A 25,191-nucleotide genomic window follows, 5' to 3' on the forward strand; every position below is an offset into this window, starting at 1 on the left:
TTTAAAAAAGCAATTTTTATTCTATTTGAAAATCTCTATCTCAGGATGAATTTTAAAAAGTCATGTTTGTTGTTTTAAAAGATTAAAACCAATTTATTTCTCCCGATCCTTTTAAAATCGTGATCGGGCCCGTTTCCGATCACGTGAACGGATCGCAGCGTCCCTAGTACGCACCAAATAAGCTGTGCTGCAGCGTTGTTGTCTATTCCTTCGTCCATGGTGCATGTCCTGTTATAAATACAACTTCTGTTCCACTCCTTCTAGCGTTTGTTTACTATTTGTGTTGCTACAAGCTAACAGGAAGAATGCCAACACAAAAGGGTGCACGTCACCACCAATTGTAGCGGAGTGGAATGAGGGTTCGTTTTTCTGACATACATGCAAACTAGGACAAAGGCTCCCAGTTTATTACTTTAGATCGACTTAGATGTGCATTTAAACACACCGAATGAGGATTTTCTCAGATGAATTAGGTGTGTGATTATGCATCGCTAGTGCTAACAATAGCACATATGTCAGATCTGTAAGCAGATGGATAAAGTAGTAAAGAGAAGAGGACAGGTGGTGGACAGCAATAAAAATACGTGTGTGTGTGTGTGTGTGTGTGTGTGTGTGTGTGTGTGTGTGTGTGTGTGTGTGTGTGTGTGTGTGTGTGTGTGTGAGTGTGTGAGTGTGTGAGTGAGTGAGTGAGTGAGTGAGTGAGTGAGTGAGTGAGTGAGTGAGTGAGTGAGTGTGTGTGTGTGTGTGTGTGTGTGTGTGTGTGTGTGTGTGTGTGTGAGTGAGTGAGTGAGTGAAGGTTGCGATCCTCTTTTCACCTCTCCCATCAGTTGCTTCATGACCCTCTGCTGCCATATGGAAATCACATATATATATAAGTGGCCATTCAGTGTGTGTGTGTGTGTGTGTGTGTGTATTTATGTTATGTTAATACTGAATGGCCACTTTATTGGGTGCACCTGTCCAACTGCTCTTTAATGCTAATTACTAATCAGCCAATCACATGGTGGCAATTTCTGACACCAACAGAAACACCATTTTCCAGATAACGGCATCTTTCTGAAGCAAATAATCACAGAGAAACAATGACTGATCAGATCTGCTAATCTTCCAGCTAGCAGCACACTAAAAATCCCGCTGTTGGGAAGAAGCATCTCTGATTCAAACTAAAAAGTTGAAAGTTGCCCAAATTATTGCTCTTTGAAACTTCAGTGTCTGCATTATGAAAATAAATGCATTACAGATAATCCGTTAACTCTTTGTGCCGAATATAAACTATTCCAGAGGTCTCCAGAGGAAGTTTATTAGTGTTTCACTGTCTCACTTTTTCTGACACAAAGAGGGACACAAAGAATCAAGCGGAGAAGGGAGGACTGGGACAGTGGGAGAGATGGGGGAGTGGGATTCAGAGGCCCAGTTAAGTCTGTGGCTTTGTGTTTTATGAAAGAGTAAAAAAAGGACATTAAAAGTCAGCATTTTCCATCAGGCGAGGGAAACAGCCAACACACACACACACTCAAACGCTGAGTCCCCAGCCTCCTATTACAAGGCTGAGTGGAGATGAGGAATTGCTGTATGTGTTTGTGTCAGGGAAGGCCATTGGTTATCTTTTTTTTTATCTTATTGTTGGTATTTAGTCTTATTTGTTCTGTTAAGAGTCAAGATAACGGTGGGAAAACACCAGAGCATCCTAATAAGACATGAATCTGTTCATATAGTATTGTACGGTATCCAATGGTATCTTCTTGTGAAATGTGAGATTGACCAGAAAACATGAGCTATGTAATGCATCGAGTACTTTGACATGAATGTATCTATTTCAGGCTCTTATTGTGAAAGATTTAGGTGGAACTGTTATGATTATTGGGATTTTGACTTTAATTTTGACACGGAAAACAAACAAAAAAACACACATTTTTCTTTGAGTTGCCCTAAGACGCATCAAAAAATACACATCGAGCTGTTTACATTTACTAAGGATGTCATGATACAACTTTTTAACTCCCGATACAATACAGATATTGCAGCCTTCAGTATTGACTGATATCGATATCAATCCAATACGATATCAGCACAGATCATACAGACTGTAATGTATTTTGTAGTGTGGAATGTGTGAAAGGCTTGATCAAGTAATTTTAGTGATGCACCGATATGAAATTTTTGGGCCGATACCAATATCAGCAATTGAGATCACTGTTATGGCCGATAACCGTTATTTGCCGATACTGATATACTGACATTAATGCTTCTAAAATCAGCAGATTTTGTATAGAATGAACAGGGTTTCCCCCAGAAACCGAGTTAAGCCTGGCAGATTCGGCCTTACGGTTCTGAGATTATTACAGTCACATGACTAAACAAATACACATCACCCCCTCAACTTCTGAAACAGATAAACAAATGGAGACAAGATGGAAAAAATCAGTTGTTAATATCGGCCTGGTTTTATTTATCGGACCGATACCGATATGTTAAAAAATGGCTAACATCGGCCGACACCGATATTGATGCTGATATATTGTCCATTCCTAAGTAATATTACTCAATCGGACAACAAGAGCCCATGACAGTAAGTATGATAAAAAATTAATAAATTTTTTTTTACCATTGGTTGCAAAAATGTGAACCTTAACGGACTGCTTATATTGGAAATTTTTAATGCCGTCCGGTATAATCTGATACAGTGTTTTTGGGCCGATATCGAATAACCTCCGATATCGATTTTGGAACTGGACAACCCTAAAAATTATGGCCTCTGCCTGCTAGTGCTGATCGATTTTAGGAAAATATTGAATGTAAAACATTTCTGGGCCAAAAGTGCTATTTGAATTCAATTCACAAGTTTCTTTAAATCAAGCTTCAGCACAAAATTCTCAATATACAGTAACAAACCTGACAGGAGATTACGTCACAACATCTAAACATGAAAAGCTATTACTGCAACAATGCACCGCTCTCTGACACAGAGCGAAAATGGATTCCACATGCTTTATTTAAATTACCACCACTCTGCATCAGTTTGTGCCATCAGAGAAATTCGGTTTTGGATGGAGGAAGAGTTGCACTTTCAGTGTCCACATAGTGTGGATCCCCAACCACCCACCCTTGCTGGCGCTTGCTGCCACAGCTGTAACCCTTTGTAAAACTTTGATGAAACCTGGATGTTTAAAATCGTGTGTGTGTGTGTGTGTGTGTGTGTGTGTGTGTGTGTGTGTGTGTGTGTGTGTGTGTGTGTGTGTGTGTGTGTGTGTGTGTGTGTGTGTGTGTGTGTGTGTGTGTGTGTGTGTGTGTGTGTGTGTGTGTGTGTGCGCTCTTGTCTTCTCGATCCCCAGTGAGTCGTGGAGGATGGCTGCTTATACTGAGCCAGGATTCTCTGGAGGTTTCTTCCTGTTAAAAGGGAGTTTTCCTCTCCACTGTCACTTTATGCTTGCTTAGTATGAGGATTGCTGTATAGTCACTGACACTAGTCAGTGACTTGATGCAATTTGCTGGGTTCCTTATATAGGAAAAATTATTTCTGATTGGCTTAATGAACTGTCCTGAATTGGAATGTTTATTATGTGAAGTGCCTTGAGACGACTCTTGTCGTGATTTGGCGCTATATAAATAAACTTGAATTGAATTGAATCCCGGCTCAGTCAGGAGCGCCGTGAAAAAAATGCAGCTTTGATGGTCACGTGATCGCGTTGTTTAAAATCAGAATATGATAAATCATTCAGGGCTACTGACCAGTTATTACACAAACTTCTATTTACAAATATTTTCCCCCTGAAAATCCAATCTATTCTAATCTCTTAAATGGTACAATGCCTGTTATACTGTTATTGCAGTAAATTCCTTTCTGCTGTTTCAGGAAGTTGGTGAATAAACCTTTCCGTAGTCACCGAATGTAGTCACCGAATGTGACCATCAATGATAATACTGACCATAGAAGCACCACAAAAAGGGGAAAAAAAATCGCCACCTTGGCGACCACAACCCTTATGGGCTCGACACACGGGAGGCGACATCGCCTCTCCATTCATTTTCAATGAGACGTGCGCGACAAAGCGATAATCGCGGGTCTCCCTCCTACTAAGCGAAACGCGAAAAACGTACGTGTGAAATTTTGCGCTCGTGCACGTGTCGTGCACAGGCGACCTAGCGACGCGATCCCATAAAGTTGAAACATTTTCAACTTTTCATCGCTGTCACTCGGACGAGGACCAATCAACGGCGGTTTCATTCACTGACCAATGAGCGGACAGGATGCTCCGTACATCTCCGAGCAAACATGGAGGAGAAGATGATTATTATTATGTTTTATATAGTAAAATCACAAGTAAGATTTCACATAACTCTAGCAGCACCTTGTGAAACATCATATCTACCGCTTTATTAACTCTGAACCGCTTAAATAACCTTAATTCCCTCCAACCTGACACAGCAAACAAAACAACGGAAGTTTCGATTTCGCCATGCAACAGACCGCGTAGACGGCTTTGCCGCGGATCGCCTCCCTTGTGTCAGGTAATAAAAGCGACAACGACGAAATTTGCTGATTGCGGTCGTTTGTCGCCTCCCGTGTGTCAAGCCCTTAATACCTCCCCATCCCCATCCAGTGCACGCTGCTACCACTGTAACACTTTTAAAAACAGGAAAATCCTGGATGTGTGTAATAATTGACACTGGGTCAATCCAGAGCGCTGCAAGGAATGTGATTTTGATTGTCACATGATCGCATTATCTGAAATCATAATTTCAATCAGAAAATGACTGAGCGTTCATCCCTACAACATGCTTGGTGCTGTGGTGACCAGTGATTACCAAGGGGAGACCCCAGGCTTCCAGACCTGAAGCCAACCAGGAAATGACACAAACTGCAGTTATCCCCTCATCTACTGGGTCCTGGCTCCAAAACAGAGAAAGTTCTCATTTCCTCCCATGTTAAAAAATGCAAACTTCACAGCAGAAAAAAACATGTTTACAGTCTGGTTCAAAAATCAATTTTAGGTTTAATAGATCTAGTTTTAGTCATGACAAATCTGAGAAGGATATTTTTTGTAACTCTTCTGTTAAGGTGTTATTAAATACCTGAAATTATGAATAATTAGATTTGATTGATAGGTAGCGTGATCCGTCAGAGCTAGCACTGGTGGCTAGCTCCGCAGAAGGCCTCAGCCCTGCATTAAAGGTTTTTGGCCATTTCGATTCTTTGAACTTTAGTTGTGTCCTCTGTGTGTTCGCGTTGGCATGTTAATCGTGGAATTGTTGGACAAAGAGGGCTTGCTGTCTTTGTTCCACTAGTACCTGTAAGTAAAATTATATTTTTGTACTTAAATTACAGTGTTTATATTAACCTAACTCAAGTGAATGTTGTACGGCGGCAGCAGCCCCACAGTCGGAGATCCGCAAATTTGCTCCAACATCCAAGACGGCAGCTAAGGGATAAGGCTTAACCAGTTGGCATCAGATCGCAAGTGCTGCTGGGTGCTAGTGCTGGACAAACAAACTGTATTTTCCAATTGAAAAAACACAGACGGAGCCCTAGTTGGATGTTACTAACAACAAAATTCAAACTTTTATGCTGAAACAGTTACTCATTACTCACAATACTAAAATAACATTATTATTTATGTCACTACTTTTTACTTGCCACTCACCTCTGATCAAAGATATTTTTTGTTTAGCCAAGACGTGCAGCTGGACCCCTTCGTTTTCACCGCTGCCTCCTGGATAACTCCACATCTGAAAGCGATGCTAGTATCGGTTCATCATTCTCGGATGTAGGACTCTTTCTCAACAGCAACATATATGGAACAAATATATGCACACTCATTGATCTGCTCAACAATGAAAATCTGCTCTTCCACATAAATACCTCTGCTTTGCTTTTTCTGTCTTTAGCTCGGACAGTTTTACCTTCCGGCTGTTACGTGTTGTTGCATACCTTACCCGGCTTTGGAAAATGAAGGAAAAATTTCCCATGTCCCCTGCTTGAACATATTTAGGATATGCAAGTACAACTTTGAGACAAGCAGAGCACCTCAGACCCATAAGCACCCATGCAAAATACACGCTTGCTTGTCTACGGCAACATCCCACAATGCATCATGATGTTACGTCAATTTCTATATAGAGCTACTATAGAATACGCTATTCAGGCCTTAAGAAATCTATAGGCGATGTGACTGAGGGTTTGTCCGTATTTCTAGAGTCTCTGATGTGCTTGTCATTTTGCATTGTTCGAAAATTGCGCTTCCAGGAATTTTTGACCCTAATGGCCATCCGTTGGTATGGTCTTAAGGTTGGTTTACGCTTGACGCGTCCGCGAGGTCCGCACGGCTCCGCGTGGCGAAATTGCGTCATTTTAACAACCACGCCCCTCCACCGCGCCTCCGCACGGCCCAAAATTTCCGCACCATGCACCTAGGAATTTTTCTAACCACGCGGACGGTCGGACGCGGAAAAACATGGCGGACCGGCAGGAACTAGTATGGCAGAGGTTCGTAAATACAGACACTTGTATGATTCAGCTCTCAGAGATCACCGTGATCAACATGTTGTTAATAATTCTTGGAGAGAAATAGCTCGCACTGTCGGAAAAGACGAGGACGCTGTTAAAAATGCTGAAATGCCATGTTGTAAACAACAGTAATTTTTACTTCTACTATGGTGTAGTGTTGGATGCATGCTGTAGAGCTCCATGCTGCCCCCTACAGTTTGGGAGAATATTGGCTCACCGCAGAGACAAGCTGCATGAACCATAAACGCTGCGAGCTGTGAAGCGCGTTCCATCCTCGAGCCGCATCACCAAGCGGAAAGTAAATGTGTCAAGCATAAACCAAGCTTAACTTGAACACAAAAATACAGCGTGCTTGCAATGATTTAGGTATGTACTGCTGCCTATTGCCAGGGAAAATACACACAGTCACTTTAAGTGATGTCTTTTTCTGATTGGTTCATTTGATTCTTTGATCCATATCCTGATTAGGCCTGGTGGTATACAGTATATTCATTCTAGGGTGTAAGGAGTATTGCTCTAACCTTCATTCGTGTAACACTCACTTTCTTTAATGTCAACGTTCTAGAATAATCATCTGATTTTTTTAAAATCCTGGTAAGTGTTTCTGGGTTGACCACCTGTATGTGTCTATACGTCACTCATGATCTTGGTTTCCTTCTCTCCGGTGAACTTTCTTTCTTTTGCCTTCCTCCTCCTTCGCATATGCCTCCAGTGAGATTGACACAGTAGCTGTGGGCAAAAGGAAATTTAGCCTGTGTGTGTGTGTGGGTTAAATATTTGTTGCTACAATAATGCTCCTCTAGTTCAAATTGGGATCAGTCGCTAAAAACGAGCTCTGCACAGGATGTGGTCCAATTATTTTGATAATCTTTACTTCTGCTGATTTTGCACATTAACCTTTTAGCTTGTTGGGCCCCAACATCCTTCCCTCCCCCACCCCAGGCTGATCTCCTGCCACATCCCTTGACAGTGTGCTTGGTACAGAGAAGTGTTCTTCACTTCCTGTTGGTTGGAGGAGAATGACAGGGCCAACTCCCTTGCTGTCTGCATGTGTGTGTTCATGTCTGCAGGCACATGTGCTTAGCATGCTTGTGTTTTCATCCTTCTCACCTTTAAAGGCCCAATGTGTGATATTTCATCTTATAAGTTATCAAATTTCTTGTATCACATTCTCAAATTTGTTTTTTTTTTATGATAATTCAAACAAGCATTTATTCTAAGCATTATTATTAGCTTTATATTTTAATATTTTAGACAAAAGAAGCAGACCGGTGCTCCATATGGCATGCGCCATCTTAAAATACAGTGACCTTTTAGGGACATACAACATATTAAGCTTCGCATTTGATGTTTGCGTTTTTAAATGATGTAACCTCAAAGAAACAGCAGGGGGCAGAAGTGCGCCTTGTAAGCATGCAGTCTGACAAAGTAACTAAGAAGAAGAAGAAACTAGCCACACCGTACTTCTAGCGATGGAGGATCACACATATTCTACAAGCAAACTTGAGAAACGGGATAGTTTGAAAGCGCTTGAAAGCGCCGATCTTCTAGACTTTATTGCAGCTCTGCCTCTTCCTCTTGTGCGTGGAACGTTGCGGCTGGTTTGAGCAAATTCGGCTCCTTCATCTTGGGATGCTTGCCCTGCTTCTGTCGCATGTCTAACACCTCTGCCTCTCTGTGCGCTGGCACACGTCTGTCCTCTCCCTCTTCCTCTCCCTCTTCCTCGCCCTCTTCCTCGCCCTCTTCCTCTCCCTCGTCCTCTGTCTGTCTTCACTGATGAACCATCGGATGATATCTGACTCTGTTTACGGAGAGAAAACAATTACAGACTACACTACCTTGTATATTTCCAAAATGGCAAATAGAAATATAACATTTCTCAAATAAAATGAACAAAATATTGTCATTTTTTGTAGTCAGAAGTCATCACTAACTAGCTGCCGTTTGCTATTAGCAAACATAACTGACATTAAAAAGTTTTTCTTATTCAAAACCTATTTAGATTAAATTAATAAAATAAGTTAGATGAAAACAACTAACCTGTTCGCTGACTTGAAAGCTGGAATTAGATGATGACATGCTGCCGTTTACAGCAACACGATTTTGTATTGTATTTGTTATATTTGTTAATAAAGTTTTAAATAATGATTAAAAAAACCCTTTTTGATCCTCGGGGGCTCCAATAGCTGCAATACCGACTCTAAACTGCGTGGTGCTAAAGAGTCGGATCTTTTTACTATGATTTCTGTGAATTTCACACACGGGGCCTTTAAAGTGTTGGTATGAGGCTGCTCCCTGAACATGTTTAGAGTGAAGCTGTGGATTTTGAAGGTTTTTTATTTTATTTTACTTGTAGTAGAAAGTGTTTGGTGCTTGGTAAACTTAGCCTACAAAGCCTGGTTGTGCAGCACCAGGCTAAAGACCAAAGGTGACGGATCATCTGCTGCTGTGGCCCCCAGACTCTGGAACTCTCTCCCCCTGAGCCTGAGATCAGTGGACTCAGTGGTCTCCTTTAAAAAGCAGCTGAAGACTCACTTGTTCAGGCTGGCTTTTGTGAGACCTTCATCACCACCCTCTCCTTATTCTCTTCTTATCCCACCTTTCCCGGGATCCATTGATTTCCCTCTTTCCTATTCATTTTCTCTCTCCCTTTCCTTATATTTTTTTCTTTTCTCCTTCGCCATGTTTTGCCAGGCTTAGCGCTTTGATGAGAGGCTTATTGAGTTCTAAGAATTAAATAACTAAGAATAAACTGCTCCAATGATGGCTCTTTGCTAACTACTTAGTGTTTGAGCACATTTGTTTGGTCATGTGACGAGCTTGTCTTCTTCTGCGGTCGTCCAGTGCTATTGCGCCCTCTGGTGGCACAAAATAAATTGCACCCAGTGCATCAGAAGGACTTGAAGCAGTTAACCGGGAAAAAATAGTTAATCTGGTTACAACATTAACGGCAATCAACCGGTTAACCACGTACATCCCTATCCACAATTTATTTATAGTTATACTATGTTAGAACATTGTTAAGGGGCATGAAAATATTGTTTTAAGCTAATTTGTTTTCCAAATTTGCCATTGCAACTTTAATAGAGGCTCACACACATCTGTTGTGATTGTCAACAGTGTCTTCTGTAGACATTAAGTTTGTGTCATGATGACACAAATGCTGAGGTCAAGCTGCATGAAAAACAAAGAGATAATCTGAAATTTAAACCAACGCAGTGTCTGAACTTTATGTAAACTCCTTTTATCCTTGTGGCTAGGTTTAGGGATCTGCTAGTTTCCATACATCTTATATGGTGGTTTAGTGTGGGACTGATCTGAACTGTGGTTTTAGAAGGCCTTCTTCCACCAACAGTTTGTAGTCTGGATCAAAAGCCTGAGATAAATACAGCACTCCCACATATTGTAAATGACAACACACACACGCACACACACCCACACACCCACACCATTTCCTCTGTCAAAGTTGAGATGACATTTATTTACATTTTTTTCTCACATCTCGTGGAGAAATCAAGTTTGTTTGAGTTCATTAATCTTGGCTTTCTTTTTGTATACATATTGAAGCAATGGCTCAGATATTTTTTATCTGGCCAGGTACATGTGCTTTGGTCGGAGGTCGCTTGGGTCGGTAACAAGATGTCGCCTGTCATTTAGCCGCAGTCACCGGCCACTTTTTCAAACTTTTCTCCACTAACCTCCTCTTTTCCACCTTTCTCCTGTCTGCGATCCTCTTCGGTAGTGTCCCTGCTACCATCTCCTATGATTGCCAGACTCGTCCATCCGGTCGTTCACGATCGCCCAAGATGCACCGAGGACATACCTCCCTGTTTGTTTATCTGAGTGGCGCACTGGCCCAGAGCCAAACTACAATTCCATCCACCTGGATTTTCTGTTTCTGACTGAAGTTTGGCAGCAAACATCTGATTATTCTGGTCTGATTGAACTCTGCCTGAGTGATTATTCTTTTCTTTGCCAGCCCCGGGGTTCTGGTCGTGGTGGAGGCCTAGCTGTTGTTTTCAGAGACCATCTTCCATGTAGCTCTACAACCTCTGGTCACTTTGCTTCCTTTGAACTGTAGCTGATTAAAGTCGGGTGTAAGGACCCGTTCTACTGTGCTGTGGTTTATCGTCCACCTGGTCCAAACAGTTCTTTCCTTCAGGAGTTTAGTGACTTTCTATCCTCCACTGTGAAGCTTCCAGGTTGGTGATCCCTCAGATCACTTTGCTATGAATTTCTCCAGCCTTATGGACTCCTTCAGCTTTACCCAGCATGTTTCTGGCCCCACACACACCAGGGGACACACTCTAGACCTTGTTTTTACCCTGAGTCTAAATGCTGACAGCGTTCGTCCTGAGGACGTTTATATTTCAGATCACCATTGCATTTTCTTTAACTTGTCAGTTTCTGCGTCCCTACCTCCTGCTCGCCGTATGGTTAGTTCTCGTTTTCTTAATGAGAGCACAGCTAGCAATTTTTCTGCTGCTTTTGATCCACCCTGTTCTTCTGATAACGACCCAGATTCCTTAACTTCTCAGTTTAACGAGCACTGCCTCTCCATTCTGGACAATATCTGTCCTGTCAGAACCAGATCAGTTCCTGCAGTGAACCCTACTCCCTGGTTTAATGACAGCCTTTGCAGCCTGAAGCGCCAATGCAGAAAAAATGAGGGCTTGTGGAAGAAAACCCATCTCCACGTTCATCTGCTGCACCTAAAGGATCTTCTGACATCCTTTAACTCTGCAGTCAGAGATGCGAGGGTTTCCTATTTCTCCAACCTGGTGTCCCAGAGCAAAGGGAACCCCAAGGTGCTGTTTAACACCATCAGCAGCATCGTCTCTCCTGCCTGTCCTACAGCCTCCATCCACTCTGTTGCAGACTGTGAGAACTTTCTGTCTTTCTTTGTGGACAAAGTCAATAAGGTTAGATCTAGCATCTCTCCTTCAACCTTATCGCTGCCTCTCCCGACTCCAACCAGGCCCATCATCCTAGATAGCTTTGCTCCGGTTTCTTTGCCTGAGTTAACCAAACTAGTTAACTCTATGAAGACCTCTGCATGCCCCCTCGACATCTTACCCTCATCTTTGTTTAAAAGTGCTTTTCAGTCCATCGGTCCCAGTGTGCTTTCTATAATTAATGCTCCTCTTTTTTCTGGTCAGGTTCCTGCTTACTTTAAGAACGCTGTAATCAACCCGCTTCTTAAAAAAAGGAGTCTTGACCCCTCTCTCCATAGCAGCTTCAGACCCATCTCTAAACTTCCGTTCATCTCCAAGATCTTGGAAAAGGTTGTGGCTAAACAACTCACAGCTGCTCTTGATGAACATAACATCTATGATAGCTTCCAGTCAGGTTTTCGTAGAGCTCATTCTACTGAAACAGCTCTTCTTAGGGTCTCTAATGACCTTCTGACTCACAGTGGCACAGGAGTTAAGTGCTTGCCCCATAATCGGAAGGTTGCAGGTTCGAGCCCCGCTCAGTCTGTCGCTGTCGTTGTGTCCTTGGGCAAGACACTTAACCCACGTTGCCTGCTGGTGGTGGTCGGAGGGACCGGTGGCGCCAGTGCTCGGCAGCCTCGCCTCTGTCAGTGCGCCCCAGGGCAGCTGTGACTACATCGTAGTTCATCCCCACCAGTGTGTGAATGTGTGTGTGAATGGGTGAATGACTGATTGTGTTGTAAAGCGCCTTGGGGGGTCCCAGGACTCTAGAAGGCGCTATATCAAATACAGGCCATTTACAGTGATGCAGGGGACTGTTCTGTTCTGGTCCTGCTGGACCTGACTGCAGCCTTTGACACTGTTGACCATCACCTTCTACTGGAGAGGCTGAGAGACTGGGTAGGCCTATCAGGATCTGCTCTGGAGTGGTTCTCCTCTTATCTTTCTGAGCGCTCCTTTTCTGTGGCCGTCTCCAAGTTTAGGTCCTCCACCACCTCCCTTACCCATGGTGTCCCACAAGGTTCTGTGCTGGGGCCCCTGCTCTTCCTCCTCTATCTGCTTCCTCTTCAGCACATCCTGATTTCCTTCAATGGAATCTCCTACCATCTTTATGCAGATGACATCCAACTGTACATCTCCTTTAAGCCCCATGAGATGTCTAAGCTGCAGACCGTTCTCCACACCTTCATCTCCTCACGCTTAGACCACTGTAACTCTCTTTTCACGTGTCTGAGCAGAACCTCCCTTAACCGTCTACAGGTGGTTCAGAATGACTGTGCTCGGCTTCTGATCAAGTCCTCCAAACACACCCACATCACCCCGCTTCTCCTCCAGCTTCACTGGCTGCCAGTCTTCTTCAGGGTTCATTTCAAGATCCTGGTTCTGGTCTATAGGGCCTTACATGGACAAGCACCATCTTACATTGGTGATGTTCTTAGTCCCTACACCCCCAGCAGGTCCCTGAGGTCCAGTGATCAAAGCCTACTGGTTGTGCAGCACCAGGCTAAAGGTCAAAGGTGACAGATCATTTGCTGCTGTGGCCCCCAGACTCTGGAACTCTCTCCCCCTGAGCCTGAGATCAGTGGACTCAGTGGTCTCCTTCAAAAAGCAGCTGAAAACTCACTTGTTCAAGCTGGCTTTTGTATGACCTTCTTCACCACTCTCTCTTTATTCTGCTCTCCCCACCTATTCCACCTTCCTCAGGATACACTGATTTCCCTCTTTCCTATTCACTCTCTCTCTTTCTTAACATTTTTTAATCACAATTGTCTATTTTTTGCTCATTTTAAATATATTTTAACCATTTTCTAAATTCTTTTTTATATTTTTACATTTTTTGTTTTTGTGAAGCGCCTCATGATTTTTATCTTGAGAGGTGCTATAGAAATGATATCTTCTTCTACAATTTACACAAATGTTATTTAAAAATCTTAGCATTGATCTAAATGTGACACTTCATAGTTGTTCTATCATGTGTTGTTAAAGCATTGATTGTGTGTTTCTTCCAACAGGAGTTGTTCGTGTGAGAGACCTTGATCCAATCTTCAGGCTCATCCTTCAGCCCTCCTTTTCTGTCAACATCCAGGAGCAGTCCAAAAAAAGCTGTTAACGTGCACAACACCACCAGCCTGTAAGGGAGGTCAAACTGACGAGGAGCCATGTTGATCGTCTTAGCCTTCATCATCCTCTTTCACCTGGTTGCAGCCGTCCTGCTCTTCGTCGCCACCATTCACAATGTACGTACCCAATCATATGAGTACTTCTGACACGCAGCATGGCGGTTCACCCCATCTATTTGCTCCTTCTTAATAAAGGCGTGGTGGGTGGTGTCGTCCACCAGAGGTGACGTTATTTACACTGACTTGTGGTACTCCTGTAACGTCACCTGCTACCCTGTAGAGAACAGCCACACGGTTGAAGCAGGTGAGACTGAAGCAGGTGCCTTTTTCATGAAATTAGCATGACTTGTGTTTGTGTTTAAACCTCTGCTCTCCTCTGCTCCTCAGCTTATCTGCAGGCGGTTCAAGCTACCATCATCCTGGCCACCATTTTATGTTGCATCAGTTTTTTCATCTTCCTCCTTCAGCTCTTCAGCATCAAACAGGGAGAGAGATTCATTTTCACAGCCATTATCCAGCTGCTGGCCTGTATGTTTAACACACATTTACCTTTTTTATTGTGTTGTCTTTCAAAACTATTAAATAAAAAGTTGCGAGTTGTACCTGTTGTAGAATTGCGTAACTTTGTGCTTGCTTCTCGTCCTCCCAGCTGTATGTGTGATGATCGCGGCATCCATCTACACCACTCAGAATAAGAGTTTTCACGTGCCCAGTCTCCAGCGTGGCTCCTTCGGCTCCTCCTACATCCTGGCATGGATCAGCTTCCCCATGACTCTTGTTAGCGGCCTAATGTATCTGGTGCTCAGGAAACGCAAATAGAAAAGTCAGATTGAGGAAATGTTCTTGGACACCTAACACTGAATACACACTTTCTGTCTGATCATGAGATTGTTAGTATTGCAACACATTTGTGTCATTCTGTCACATTCAAACCCAAAACAGCTTTGATGTATTTTTCTGATGGTGCTTTGTGTTCAAAATGTGGCAAAGATGGTTAAGGACCAACATTGTTTTGCTTCTACGGTTTTGATATTTTTCCAGAAACATCTTACAGTGATTTAAGCTGTGATTCATGCTTGAGATGCAGTGCTACGAATGAAAGTGTCATGTTCGTTTGCAAGCTTGGTCCACTATCCTGAGCAACTTCATTTACATAAAGTTGAATTCAAATGATCTTCTGAAGCACATCAAGTTTTAAGTCCTGTTTAGTCAGCATTAAGCTAACACGTCTAACTTTTTCATATCCTCTCCTCTTAGTTTTTAGAAAGGTTTAGTGAAGAAGCGAGTGGAGTTGCAACACCTGGATTAACCAAAGATCGGGTATTCCACGAAAACACAGATTTTATTTTGTACATGTCTGATATTTAGAACGGTTTTAAACTTGTGTAATAGAAATAAAATGGTATGTTAACCAAAGCATTTAGAAAGCGTAGTGAGGTCATTACCAAAGTGTTGCGTGTAGATTTTGATGATATGTACTCATTTATAACTGACTTGTGTGTTGATGGTTAAAAAGGAGCCAATGATGTGCAGTGACATAGAACTGAAGAGAAAAAACTTGCAAACTTGAAATTAAAATGAAGATTTCTATTTGTATGCTTATGTTTTTTTAATCAGCGTCACAGGAAAGAAATGCAAAAGTGATAGCGTTGTTGGTTCATGGTGGCACACTTGTTGGTATGTTGCCTTGCAGCATGAAGGTCACGAGTACAAATTCCAACTGTCTGTTCTGTGAGGAGTTAGCATGTTTTTCTCCATGCATGCACGAGTCTTCTCCAGATATTCTGGTTTGAGATTTAAAAAAAGCATGTTAGGATAAGGTGAAGAACTACAACAAAATTAAATTGGATAGAGAACACAGAACGAACGTTAAGAGGTTCCTTACTTTCCAAACCCAACTGGAGTCCACACAGAGTGAGCACCTATGCCAGTTTTTTGTGCAGCCTATAGTTGCAACAATTGGCGTTCTATTAAAAATAGATTACATGGGATTACTATTGACTTTTTTTTTTTGCCAACCTTGGGATTATATTTGTATAAAAAAAATTGTGTGTCCTGTCTGGCTGTAAGCAAACAAATGCTGGTGACAAGCCTTGCGTATTTCAGGTGGAGCATCAAAGCTGCTGCTTTAATTTCATGCCTGATACTTAAAGTTTTGTTATTGTTTTTTGATGCTTTATAATTCTGACCAGACACGGAGACAGGTGAAAGAAAGGAAGAAACAAAAGGGTGGGGGGTCCCACAAAAATAAACAATGATGAACAAGAGTCTCCTTCTAGACCTCCAGAAAGAGAGAGAGAGAGAAAAAAGAGACAACAATACAACAAGAGCAAGCTATCACTGCGTCAGCCTGGTGAGAAAATGTAAAATCAACATTTTACTGAACAATCACACGGTAAATCACAGTGCACTTAGTGCCAACTACAGCCTTAAGGCGTGTTGAAAATTCCCAAGTCCATACTTATGTGAGCACCTGTGTGTACACGTGCTTGTATATGTAAGGTTTCTCTATAGGAGCATCCAATAGAGAGTGTGAGGGGCCACAGATCTGCCCCCCCAAAGATGTGTAGAAGATGGAGGGAGCTCCAAGTCCCAGAGATCCAGAAGCTGCCCTGGAGCACAGGGACCCCAGGGAGACTGTAACCAGGAACGCCCCAGTCCCCCCTCAAGAGACGCAGAGGATTGCCCCGGTGGGCCACAACCAGCAGTTGGCAGAGTCCCGGGAGATAATAGCGGCAAGCCCACAGGCCCGCTCTCAGCCTCCCACCCTCAGGCCGGCTGGGCCTGGGACATAGGGGCAACCAACCCCACCAGGGACCCAATGGAGCCCAGTGACGCAGATCCCACCAGGTAGCCATCGGGAGCAACCAGACAGATTCCAAAAATCTTAAGCCCCCCAAACCAGGGAGCAGTGAACAAGCAGGCAGACTAAGCCCCCATAATTTGGGTCTGAAAGTGAAGCCAGTACGGAAGTGAAATAAATTGCAATTCCACCCTCATCCGCTGGGGGCTGATGTCAGAAGCGAGCTAATCCTCATTGACTCCCGTGTTAAAAATACCAATTTCACAGCAGAAATAAACATGTTTTAGGTTTAATAGATCTAGTTTACACTCATGACAACTCTTGACAGGGTACATTTTTTTGTCACTCTTCTGTTTAAGTGTATTAAATGCCTAAAATTCTGAATAATTAATGAGCATCAGACCCACGTGACCGCAGAGCTAGCTCCGGGGAAAGACCTCAGCCTGAGCCTCGGCCTCGCCTGAAAACTGTTCCGCGATTTTTAGTCTCTCAACTTAGACCATTAGTTGTAGGGTTTGTGCGTTCTTTTTTGATATTATTTGTGCAGTTGTTGGACAAAATTACTTGCTGTGGTTTTAATTGCACTAACAGAGCATCCAAGGAGTCTCCATTTTTTTCGGTAAGTAAAATTATATTTATGTATTTTAGGTCACTGCCAAGCTGAGCTTAGATTTTAACATGTACTGTTTAACCATGAAATTCAAATGTAATAGGGTAAAACCTAGTGCATTTAACATAATGCTGCACTTTAGAAAATGGGTTGAAATATAACATGTTGGTGGAGCTGGGCTCCAACTATTGGTATGATCCCCTTCCCGCAACTTGGCGCATCTCTGATCACCACAGCGCCGGTCTGCTGCGCGGCTGCTGGCTTGTGGAGTTCTCGGGAGACCTCTGTGTTCCACCCGGTTCTCCCCTCCCCACAGCTTGGTGCATCTCTGATCACCGCGGTGCCTGTGGGCTGCCGGCTTGTGGAGCTCTCGGATGAAAACCAATGTTTTCCACCCGGTTCTCCACAGCGGCAGCTCGGCGCATCTCTGATCGCAGAAGTGCCTGTCTGCTGTGCGGCTGCCGGCTTGTGGAGCTCTCTGGAGACCTCTGTGTTCCACCCGGTTTTACCCAGTGGTCAGCCCGGCGTATTTGTGACTCAGAAGCTGTGGTGTTGTAACTCCGGTTGTAGCTAGGTTGCTTAGCTTAGCTCCCACCTCTGCATTAGCTTTGGGTTAGCTTGTATCGCTTCAGTTCGACGGGTGTCATCATTTGATCCCAGCCTTACAGCCCCACTCTCAGCTCCACCTTTCTTCCCTTTTTTGGAATTGACTGGGCTTGACGGAACCTGTGACACGGTCAAAATGGTGGTGGTGGCCACCACCCATTTTGAATCAAAAACTTATTATTGAAGCCTATGGACAAACATTGTCCAGTATATATGTCGATGAGGCAGACCAAGGCTCCACACTCAGCAGCAAATGTGGCAGGGGGCAGGCGAAGATGTGTAGCAGCACAGGAAGACCCAAGAGAGAGGAGGAGTCTAAAACCCCACCTGACATACACAGTGATACACAAACACAGTCACACACTCCCTCCCTCATGCTCACATATACAACCGGAGACTTACAAAAGTGAATGCTAGACACCCACTCGTGCTCCCCTTACACACCCTATTCACTCTGCTCCTGCTGCACAGAGGGTGCTGCACAACCATCCCAGAACCAGGATGGGATGATGATGAGCAGGCACGCCCATCTGACGCCGGGCAAAGCAACCCAGACCCCAACCAGACGGCCAGCTCCCACTCCTAGCCTCCAGCCCCAAGAAACCAAGAACAGAGGTGTGTAACCCCTAGTCTCCCTTTGCCTGCTCAAATACAGTGTTGATGCATGTTGATGAGGTGCATTCCTTAAGGGGGGGGGGGGGGGGGGGGGGTCATCTGGCCTACACCAGCTGATGCTACCACACAGTCCCACTCCCACCCCCCACAACCCTGCAGTTTAAAATTGGAAGTGGGCCCCGGCACTCAGAGTGAGGGTGGATGATCCCCCTCCCGAATGCTATTGAGTGTGCTCACTCCCAAGTAGGGTTGTCACGGTATGAAAATTTAACCTCACGGTTATTGTGACCAAAATTATCACGGTTTTCGGTATTATCGCGGTATTTTTTAAACAGTGTTGCATATGTTCAGAAAGCATTGATAGTCCTGTTCTACACAAACTGAAATAGTTTTGAAAAGGTTTAACAGTGTTTATTAAACCTAAAATAACACAAAGCCTTAGCAAAAGTGCAACTTTTCACAAGTAAAGGAACAAATAGCTTCTTTTTCTGGAACATGTTACAGTAGTCAGTGCAGGTTTAAATTATACAAATCCAAACATTCGAAACATAAACAATATGTAAACAAATCAAATAAACACCACTTGTTTTCTCATACACTTGTTTTCTTCATTATCAAAATGAAAATCTAAAACTCCAGTCCACACTTGACTTGAGCACTGTACAAGTCAACCTTAAAAAATATGTATTTAAAATAAATAGCCACTTTAAACAAATTACTAAAATAACTACTACACTATGTAATCAAATCCAAATGTCCAAGTATAAAAGGCATTGAATAAGTAAACAAATCAATGACAAGGAACTAATTGTATATTTCTCTTCATCATCAACAAATAAGATGCTTCATCCAGCAACAGGGTGTCCGTGACACGGTTTAAATGCTGGCAGAGGGCACTGCGGCTGCAGTATATAGTGACTCGTTGCATTCTCCCTCAGCCAAAAGTCCTCACGTCATGCATTTAAGCTAAAATGCTAATGTTAACTTACCTTGCACTGGCTGTAGAGACGTGGGTGATGGTCACGCAGATGTGCCATTAGATTCGAAGTGTTGCTGCCTTTTGCAGACACTTGTTTCCTGCACGCTCTGCAAACGGGATAGCAGTCTTCTATTAACTGTCCCTCAGCAATTTTCAGAAATCCAAAATATGCCCATACTTCCGATTTAGTCTTCTTTGAGGGCTGATGGATGTCCTGGGCGCTGCCGTCTCCTCCTTTGGCCATTATTTCAGCTTCAAAGTTTTGGTTGCAAACTAAAAAGTGTGTGTGTGCGGGAACTTCAGCAGAAGCAACGGTGGCTGGTAAGGGTCACCGCGCCTAAACCGCGGCCACGGTAAACCCACCGAGATAATTTAGTTTTTTAAAAACTGGACGGTTATTTTTATTGTCAACTTTTTTTTACCGGGGTTTACCGCTATACCGGTTACCGTGACAACCCTACTCCCAAGGACCTAAGTATGTGTTTACGTGGAATGTTGGTAGAAGTCGAACTACCGAAATACAGACAGCACATCAGATGTCCTACAAGAGGCAAAAACATGTTGGATCATTGCTACACAGTTCTTAAAGGGGCATACCACTCTGTCCCTCGTAAAGCTCTCGACCTCTCTGACCATAATTTGATTCATCTTATCCCCACTTATAAACAAAAACTAAAATCTGTAAAGCCAGCCATCAGGACAGTGAGGAAATGGACAAATGAAGCAAAAGAGGAGTTACAGGACTGTTTTGATTGTACAGACTGGAGAGTATTTGCAGATGCCACAGGCGATCTGAACGAGCTAACGGACACTCCTACATCACCTTCTGTGAGGAAGTGTGTGTGCCAACAAAGACTTTTCGCACCTTTAATAACAACAAGCCATGGTTTACAGCAACACTGAGCGAGTTGAGACGGGCAAAGGAGCAGGCTTAAGGTTGGTTTATGCTTGACGCGTCCGCGAGGTCCGCACGGCTCCGCGCGGAAAAGTTGCGTCATTTTGCGTCATTTTAACAACCACGCCCCTCCACCGCGTCTCCGCACGGCCCAAGATTTCCGCAAAGCGCACCTCGGAAAATTTCTAACCACGCGGACGGTCGGACGCGGAAAAACATGGCGGACCGGCACGGCAGAGGTTCGTAAATACAGACATTTGTATGATTCAGCTCTCAGAGATCACCGTGATCAACATGTTGTTAATAATTCTTGGAGAGAAATAGCTCGCACTGTCGGAAAAGATGAGAACGCTGTTAAAAATGCTGAAATGCCATGTTGTAAACAGTAATTTCTACTTCTACTATGGTGTAGTGTTGGATGCATGCCGTAGAGCTCCATGCTGCCCCCTACAGTTTGGGAGAATATTGGCTCACCGCAGAGACGAGCCGCACAAACCATAAACGCTGCGAGTTGTGAAGCGCGTTCCAGCCGCGAGCCGCATCACCGCGCGGAAAGTGAATGCGTCAAGCATAAACCAAGCTTTACAGGGCAGGAGACAGGCCTCTATACAAATCACTCAGGAACACGTTGAACAAGGAGATCAGAGCTGCTAAAATTAAGTATGCAGCAAAGCTGAAAGACCAGTTTTCAGCCAACAACCCCACATTATTGTGGAGAAACATTCAGCACATTACCAACTACAGGAGACCATCCTCCATTTCTGATGCTAATCATGGCCTTGCTGAAGAGCTAAATGGCTTTTACTGTCGCTTTGAGGAAAGGAATGTCACACCCCTCCTCCACTCCAGCATAGCGGCAGCCGCCACCCCTCACCTGGAAATTCTTACTCCTCTTTCCTCTAATTCACAAGCTGCGTTCCTTGTGAAGGAAGAGGATGTCTCTAACATCTTTAGGAGGCAGAACGTACGGAAGGCACCAGGCCCAGATGGAGTAACTCCTTCCTGCCTCAGGACCTGTGCTGTCCAACTAGCACCTGTCTTCACAACGATATTCAACAGATCGCTGGAGCTGTGTGAGGTCCCATCATGCTTTTAAAGCTCCACTATCATCCCAGTACCTAAGAAATCCTCCTGCTACCGAATTGAATGACTACAGACCCGTGGCTTTGACATCAGTAGTCATGAAGTCCTTTGAGCGCTTGGTGCTGTCCCATCTTAAAAGCACCACAGGCCACCAGCTGGATCCCCTGCAGTTTGCCTATAGAGCTCCGGGAGTTGACGTCACTTCTCTCGGCATGCAACAGTTCAAATCGAAATGGCGCCATATTGGCATGCAGAAGCCGGCAGCTGGACTATTTGTTATTGTCAGAAAACTCAATCAAACGGGAAATATGGTAGATTCCTGTTGTGCCCCAGGATGCAGAACAGACGCGGACGACATAAGGAATGAGCCATCTACAGGATTCCCCAAGATCCGGAGCGCCGCAAACGTTGGATCATTGTAATAAAACGCGCTAGTGACCAGGCGAAAATGAAGCTGTGGGATCCCGAGAGTAAAGGTTTTCGCTTATGCAGCGACCGCTTCATATCAGGTACTTAAACCAACGTTTCCTCAACTGTGTATGGTATTTATTTTAAATGATTTTATTATGATTCTTAGTGGGCTTCCTAAACTTATTTTGGCGGGGCTTTTTTTGTCTTATTACTCATAGCAGCAAGTAAACATCACGTAAAACGTTGCCTCATGAGTTCTGCGTGCTGCCGTTTACGTGTTTTATGATGACAGCAATTAACCAGCTAAACTGTATTTCATTTTTAAGCAATGGTTGATCAATTGTCAGATCACACATAAAAAGCACTTTGGATTGCTATTATTTGTCTCACCGAGACTACTTACGTGTAAATCTTTTATTTGTCCGTCCATCCATCCATTTTCATCCGCGTATCCGGAGTCGGGTTGCGGGGGCAGTAGCGTGACTTCCCTCTCCCCAGCCGCCGGAGCCAGCTCCTCCGGGTAAATCCCAAGGGGTTCCCCGGCCAGGTCCGGTGTTGTGCCGGTAAGAAGTCCGCTCCGACAGCTTCTGGCGTTTTTAAAAAGTATTCCAGGGGCACGGTAAGGGTCGGAGATGTTTAGTCTATTTAATTTCTGACTATATAAAACGATTTCTTCTGTTTTAAAGTGTGAAGTAAACTCCGACGAAGTAAAATCCAAGCGGATCCCGTTCATGCTCATGGTTACATCCGTGTTTGTTTACCTTTTTTGCATGCCAAAATGGCGTCCACTAACTGAGAGTCACGTGGGGTCCGGAGCTCTATTGGGCAAACAGGTCAGTGGATGATGCAATTAACATGGAGCTGCACTTCATCCTGGAACATCTTGATCAACCAAGGACCTACGCAAGGATATTGTTTGTGGATTTTAGCTCTGCTTTTAACACTGTTATACCAGAAATCCTCACCTCAAAGCTTTCTCAGCTCACTGTTTCCCCTGCTATGTGTCAGTGGATTTCCAGCTTCCTGACAAATAGGAGCCAGCATGTGCGGTTGAACAATGTTACATCTGGCACAAGGTTGATCAGCACTGGTACACCACAGGGGTGTGTCCTTTCTCCACTGCTCTTTTCATTGTACACCAATGACTGCACCTCTAATGACTCAGCTGTAAAAATCCTGAAATTTGCAGATGACACCACTGTCAATGGGCTCATCCAGGATGGTGATGAGTCTGCTTATCAGCGAGAAGTTGAGAGGTCTGGTGTAGTCAGCACAATCTTGAGCTTAACACCCTTAAGACTGTGGAGATGGTCGTGGATTTTAGGAAGCTTCCCACAGTGCTGCCCCCCCTCACAATATCCAACAGCCCAGTGTCAATGGTGGCCTCATTCAAGTTCTTGGGAAGTATCATTTCCAGGGATCTGAAGTGGGAAACAAACATCAACTCCATCCTCCAAAAGGCTCAGCAGAGGATGTATTTCTTACGGCAACTAAGGAAGTACGGCCTACCACAAGAGCTGCTGATCATCTTCTACACTGCTGCAGTCGAATCCATACTTTGCTCATCCATCACTGTCTGGTTTGGGTCAGCCACAAAAATGGACAAATGCAGACTACAGTGTATTATTAAAACAGCAGGAAAAATCATTGGTGCCCAACTGCCCTCTGTCCAGGAACTGTACATCAGCAGGAGCAGGAAAAAGGCAGTGAATATTGTCCAAGATGCCACACATTCTGCATCTACTCTCTTCCATCTCCTCCCATCTGGCAGACGCTATAGATCACTGTACACAAAAACTACCAGACACAAGAACAGTTTCTTTCCTTCAGCCATTTCTCTCCTGAATCTGTAGATTCTTTTACCATCCTTTTATTATACTTTTTTTATATATACTTATTTAGTATGCTTATGGATGTGAGTATGTGTGTGTGTGTGTGTGTGTGTATACATATGTATATGTTTGTGTACGTGTATGTATATATGTGTGTGTGTGTGTGTGTGTGTGTATATATGTATATATGTGTGTGTGTAAATGTACATGTGTGTGGGTATACGTGTTCTTATGTGTTTTTTATGTATTTTTATTCTCATTTATTGTAGTTGTTGTATGTTTTAGAGAGCGAACATCTACCGAAACTAAATTCCTTGTAAATGTAATTTTACTTGGCCAATAAATCTGAAATCTGAATCTGAAGTGTTTAATAAGCAAGTAAAATTGGGGGGGGGGGGGGGGGGGGGGCTTCCACAGGACTGTGGACATCCATACCCACACCCCATAAATTCCCCACCCCTCAAGGTCCTATGTGCATGTTTGTGTGATGATGTGAGGAAGCAGTAGGAGGAATGGCTGGGGGGCCGTAAGCCCTCCAGGGAGCCAGCTCCCCCGCTGGCCCCAATAGGCACCTCTGTTCCCAAAATACCACCTGGGGCATGGAGACCCCAGCCCATCTCGCCAGGGCCCAAAACAGCAGGTTTGCAGAGCCCCACGGAGTCCGAAGGCATCAACCCATCCCCACCCCAGCAGAATATCTACTCCCATTCCTGCATTTGTCCAACTTCCAGAATATTTAACCCCCAGAGACCCACGGTTGTAATATTACAGCATCAGATTTAAGTCTACAAAAATAAACCTTCCCCATTTTTTTTTCTTTTTAAAACCACATTTACATTGCTAATAGGTCCTATTGTTCAGTTCTGCAAAACTATTGGCTGTTAAAATGTGTAAATAGGCCCGTTTATCTGCCTCCTAGAACAACATGTGAAAGGTTAAAAAAAACTTTGCAGTTGCTTTCTAAATTTGGGTTTCTGGGGGGTTAAGACATCCAGGTAAACTGGGTCCTCCCTCTTCTGGACATCCCCCTCCCCCATGATGGAACAGAATTGTGGATTGTGGAATTTGATATTTTGAATATTTTTTATTTAATCCTATCTATGGTTTAACTATCATGCCATACAACGTGTCTGATTTTGTAAAGAAAGCATAGCTTTTTTTTTTTTTTTAGTTTGGTAAGGTAAGCACATTCCTCAGTAAAAATGCATGCATAGGGAGTCTAAGTCACGCCCATCTACTTCCAGACAATGGGTCCCCGGAAGAACGAAAAAATGAATGCAAGTCGATGGGGCTAAAAACGCTTTTTTCTAACTCCGCATGTTTTGTGCCATGGATTTCACATATGATGCCCATGAATTTTAAAGAAGCATTTTGATACCAAGAACACGCTTATTTTCGAATGGGGTAAAACGCTATTTTAGGTTTTGAGTTAAAATAGGTTCAGGACTACAAATGCGCTTCACAAAAGTGACGTGATCGAACCAGACACGGAGAAAATTGAGGGAAAATGGCTGTAAATTTAGCAAGCTTAAAATCCTTTCTTCAGGAGGAAAAAAACCCACCATAAATCTGGTCATTTGGTAAGCAGCAGCTACAGAGAAGATATTATGTGGTGACATCATATACGTATGCGACGTGCCGATATCTAATTTGTAGTAATGTAAATTACGAACTTTTACAAGCAGAAAATCAAAGTAGGTGACAGGCGCGGTCGAAACACCCATAATTAGTTTTAATTTAAATTGTGGTACAATATATGTGCGATCCAGGGTGTAAGGTAAAGCGGATTAGAAAATAG

At 43.6% G+C, this 25,191-nt stretch overlaps 1 protein-coding gene across 2 annotated transcripts in view; it reads left to right on the forward strand.

Moving 5' to 3' along the window:
• The window catches only part of emp2 (epithelial membrane protein 2), a 52,874-nt gene extending 37,725 nt beyond the window's left edge, over window positions 1–15,149 (forward strand). For both annotated transcript variants that reach the window (XM_015941859.3, XM_015941860.3), the window contains 4 exons: window positions 13,452–13,676; window positions 13,755–13,863; window positions 13,947–14,087; window positions 14,209–15,149. In XM_015941859.3, the coding sequence (XP_015797345.1) occupies window positions 13,599–13,676; window positions 13,755–13,863; window positions 13,947–14,087; window positions 14,209–14,378 (498 nt within the window). In that variant the 5' untranslated portion in view covers window positions 13,452–13,598 and the 3' untranslated portion in view covers window positions 14,379–15,149. The remainder of the gene's footprint in view (window positions 1–13,451; window positions 13,677–13,754; window positions 13,864–13,946; window positions 14,088–14,208) is intronic.
• Window positions 15,150–25,191: the final 10,042 nt, after the last annotated feature.

Source organism: Nothobranchius furzeri, chromosome 12 (assembly GCF_043380555.1).
Source record: "Nothobranchius furzeri strain GRZ-AD chromosome 12, NfurGRZ-RIMD1, whole genome shotgun sequence".
NCBI classification, from domain to species: domain Eukaryota; kingdom Metazoa; phylum Chordata; class Actinopteri; order Cyprinodontiformes; family Nothobranchiidae; genus Nothobranchius; species Nothobranchius furzeri.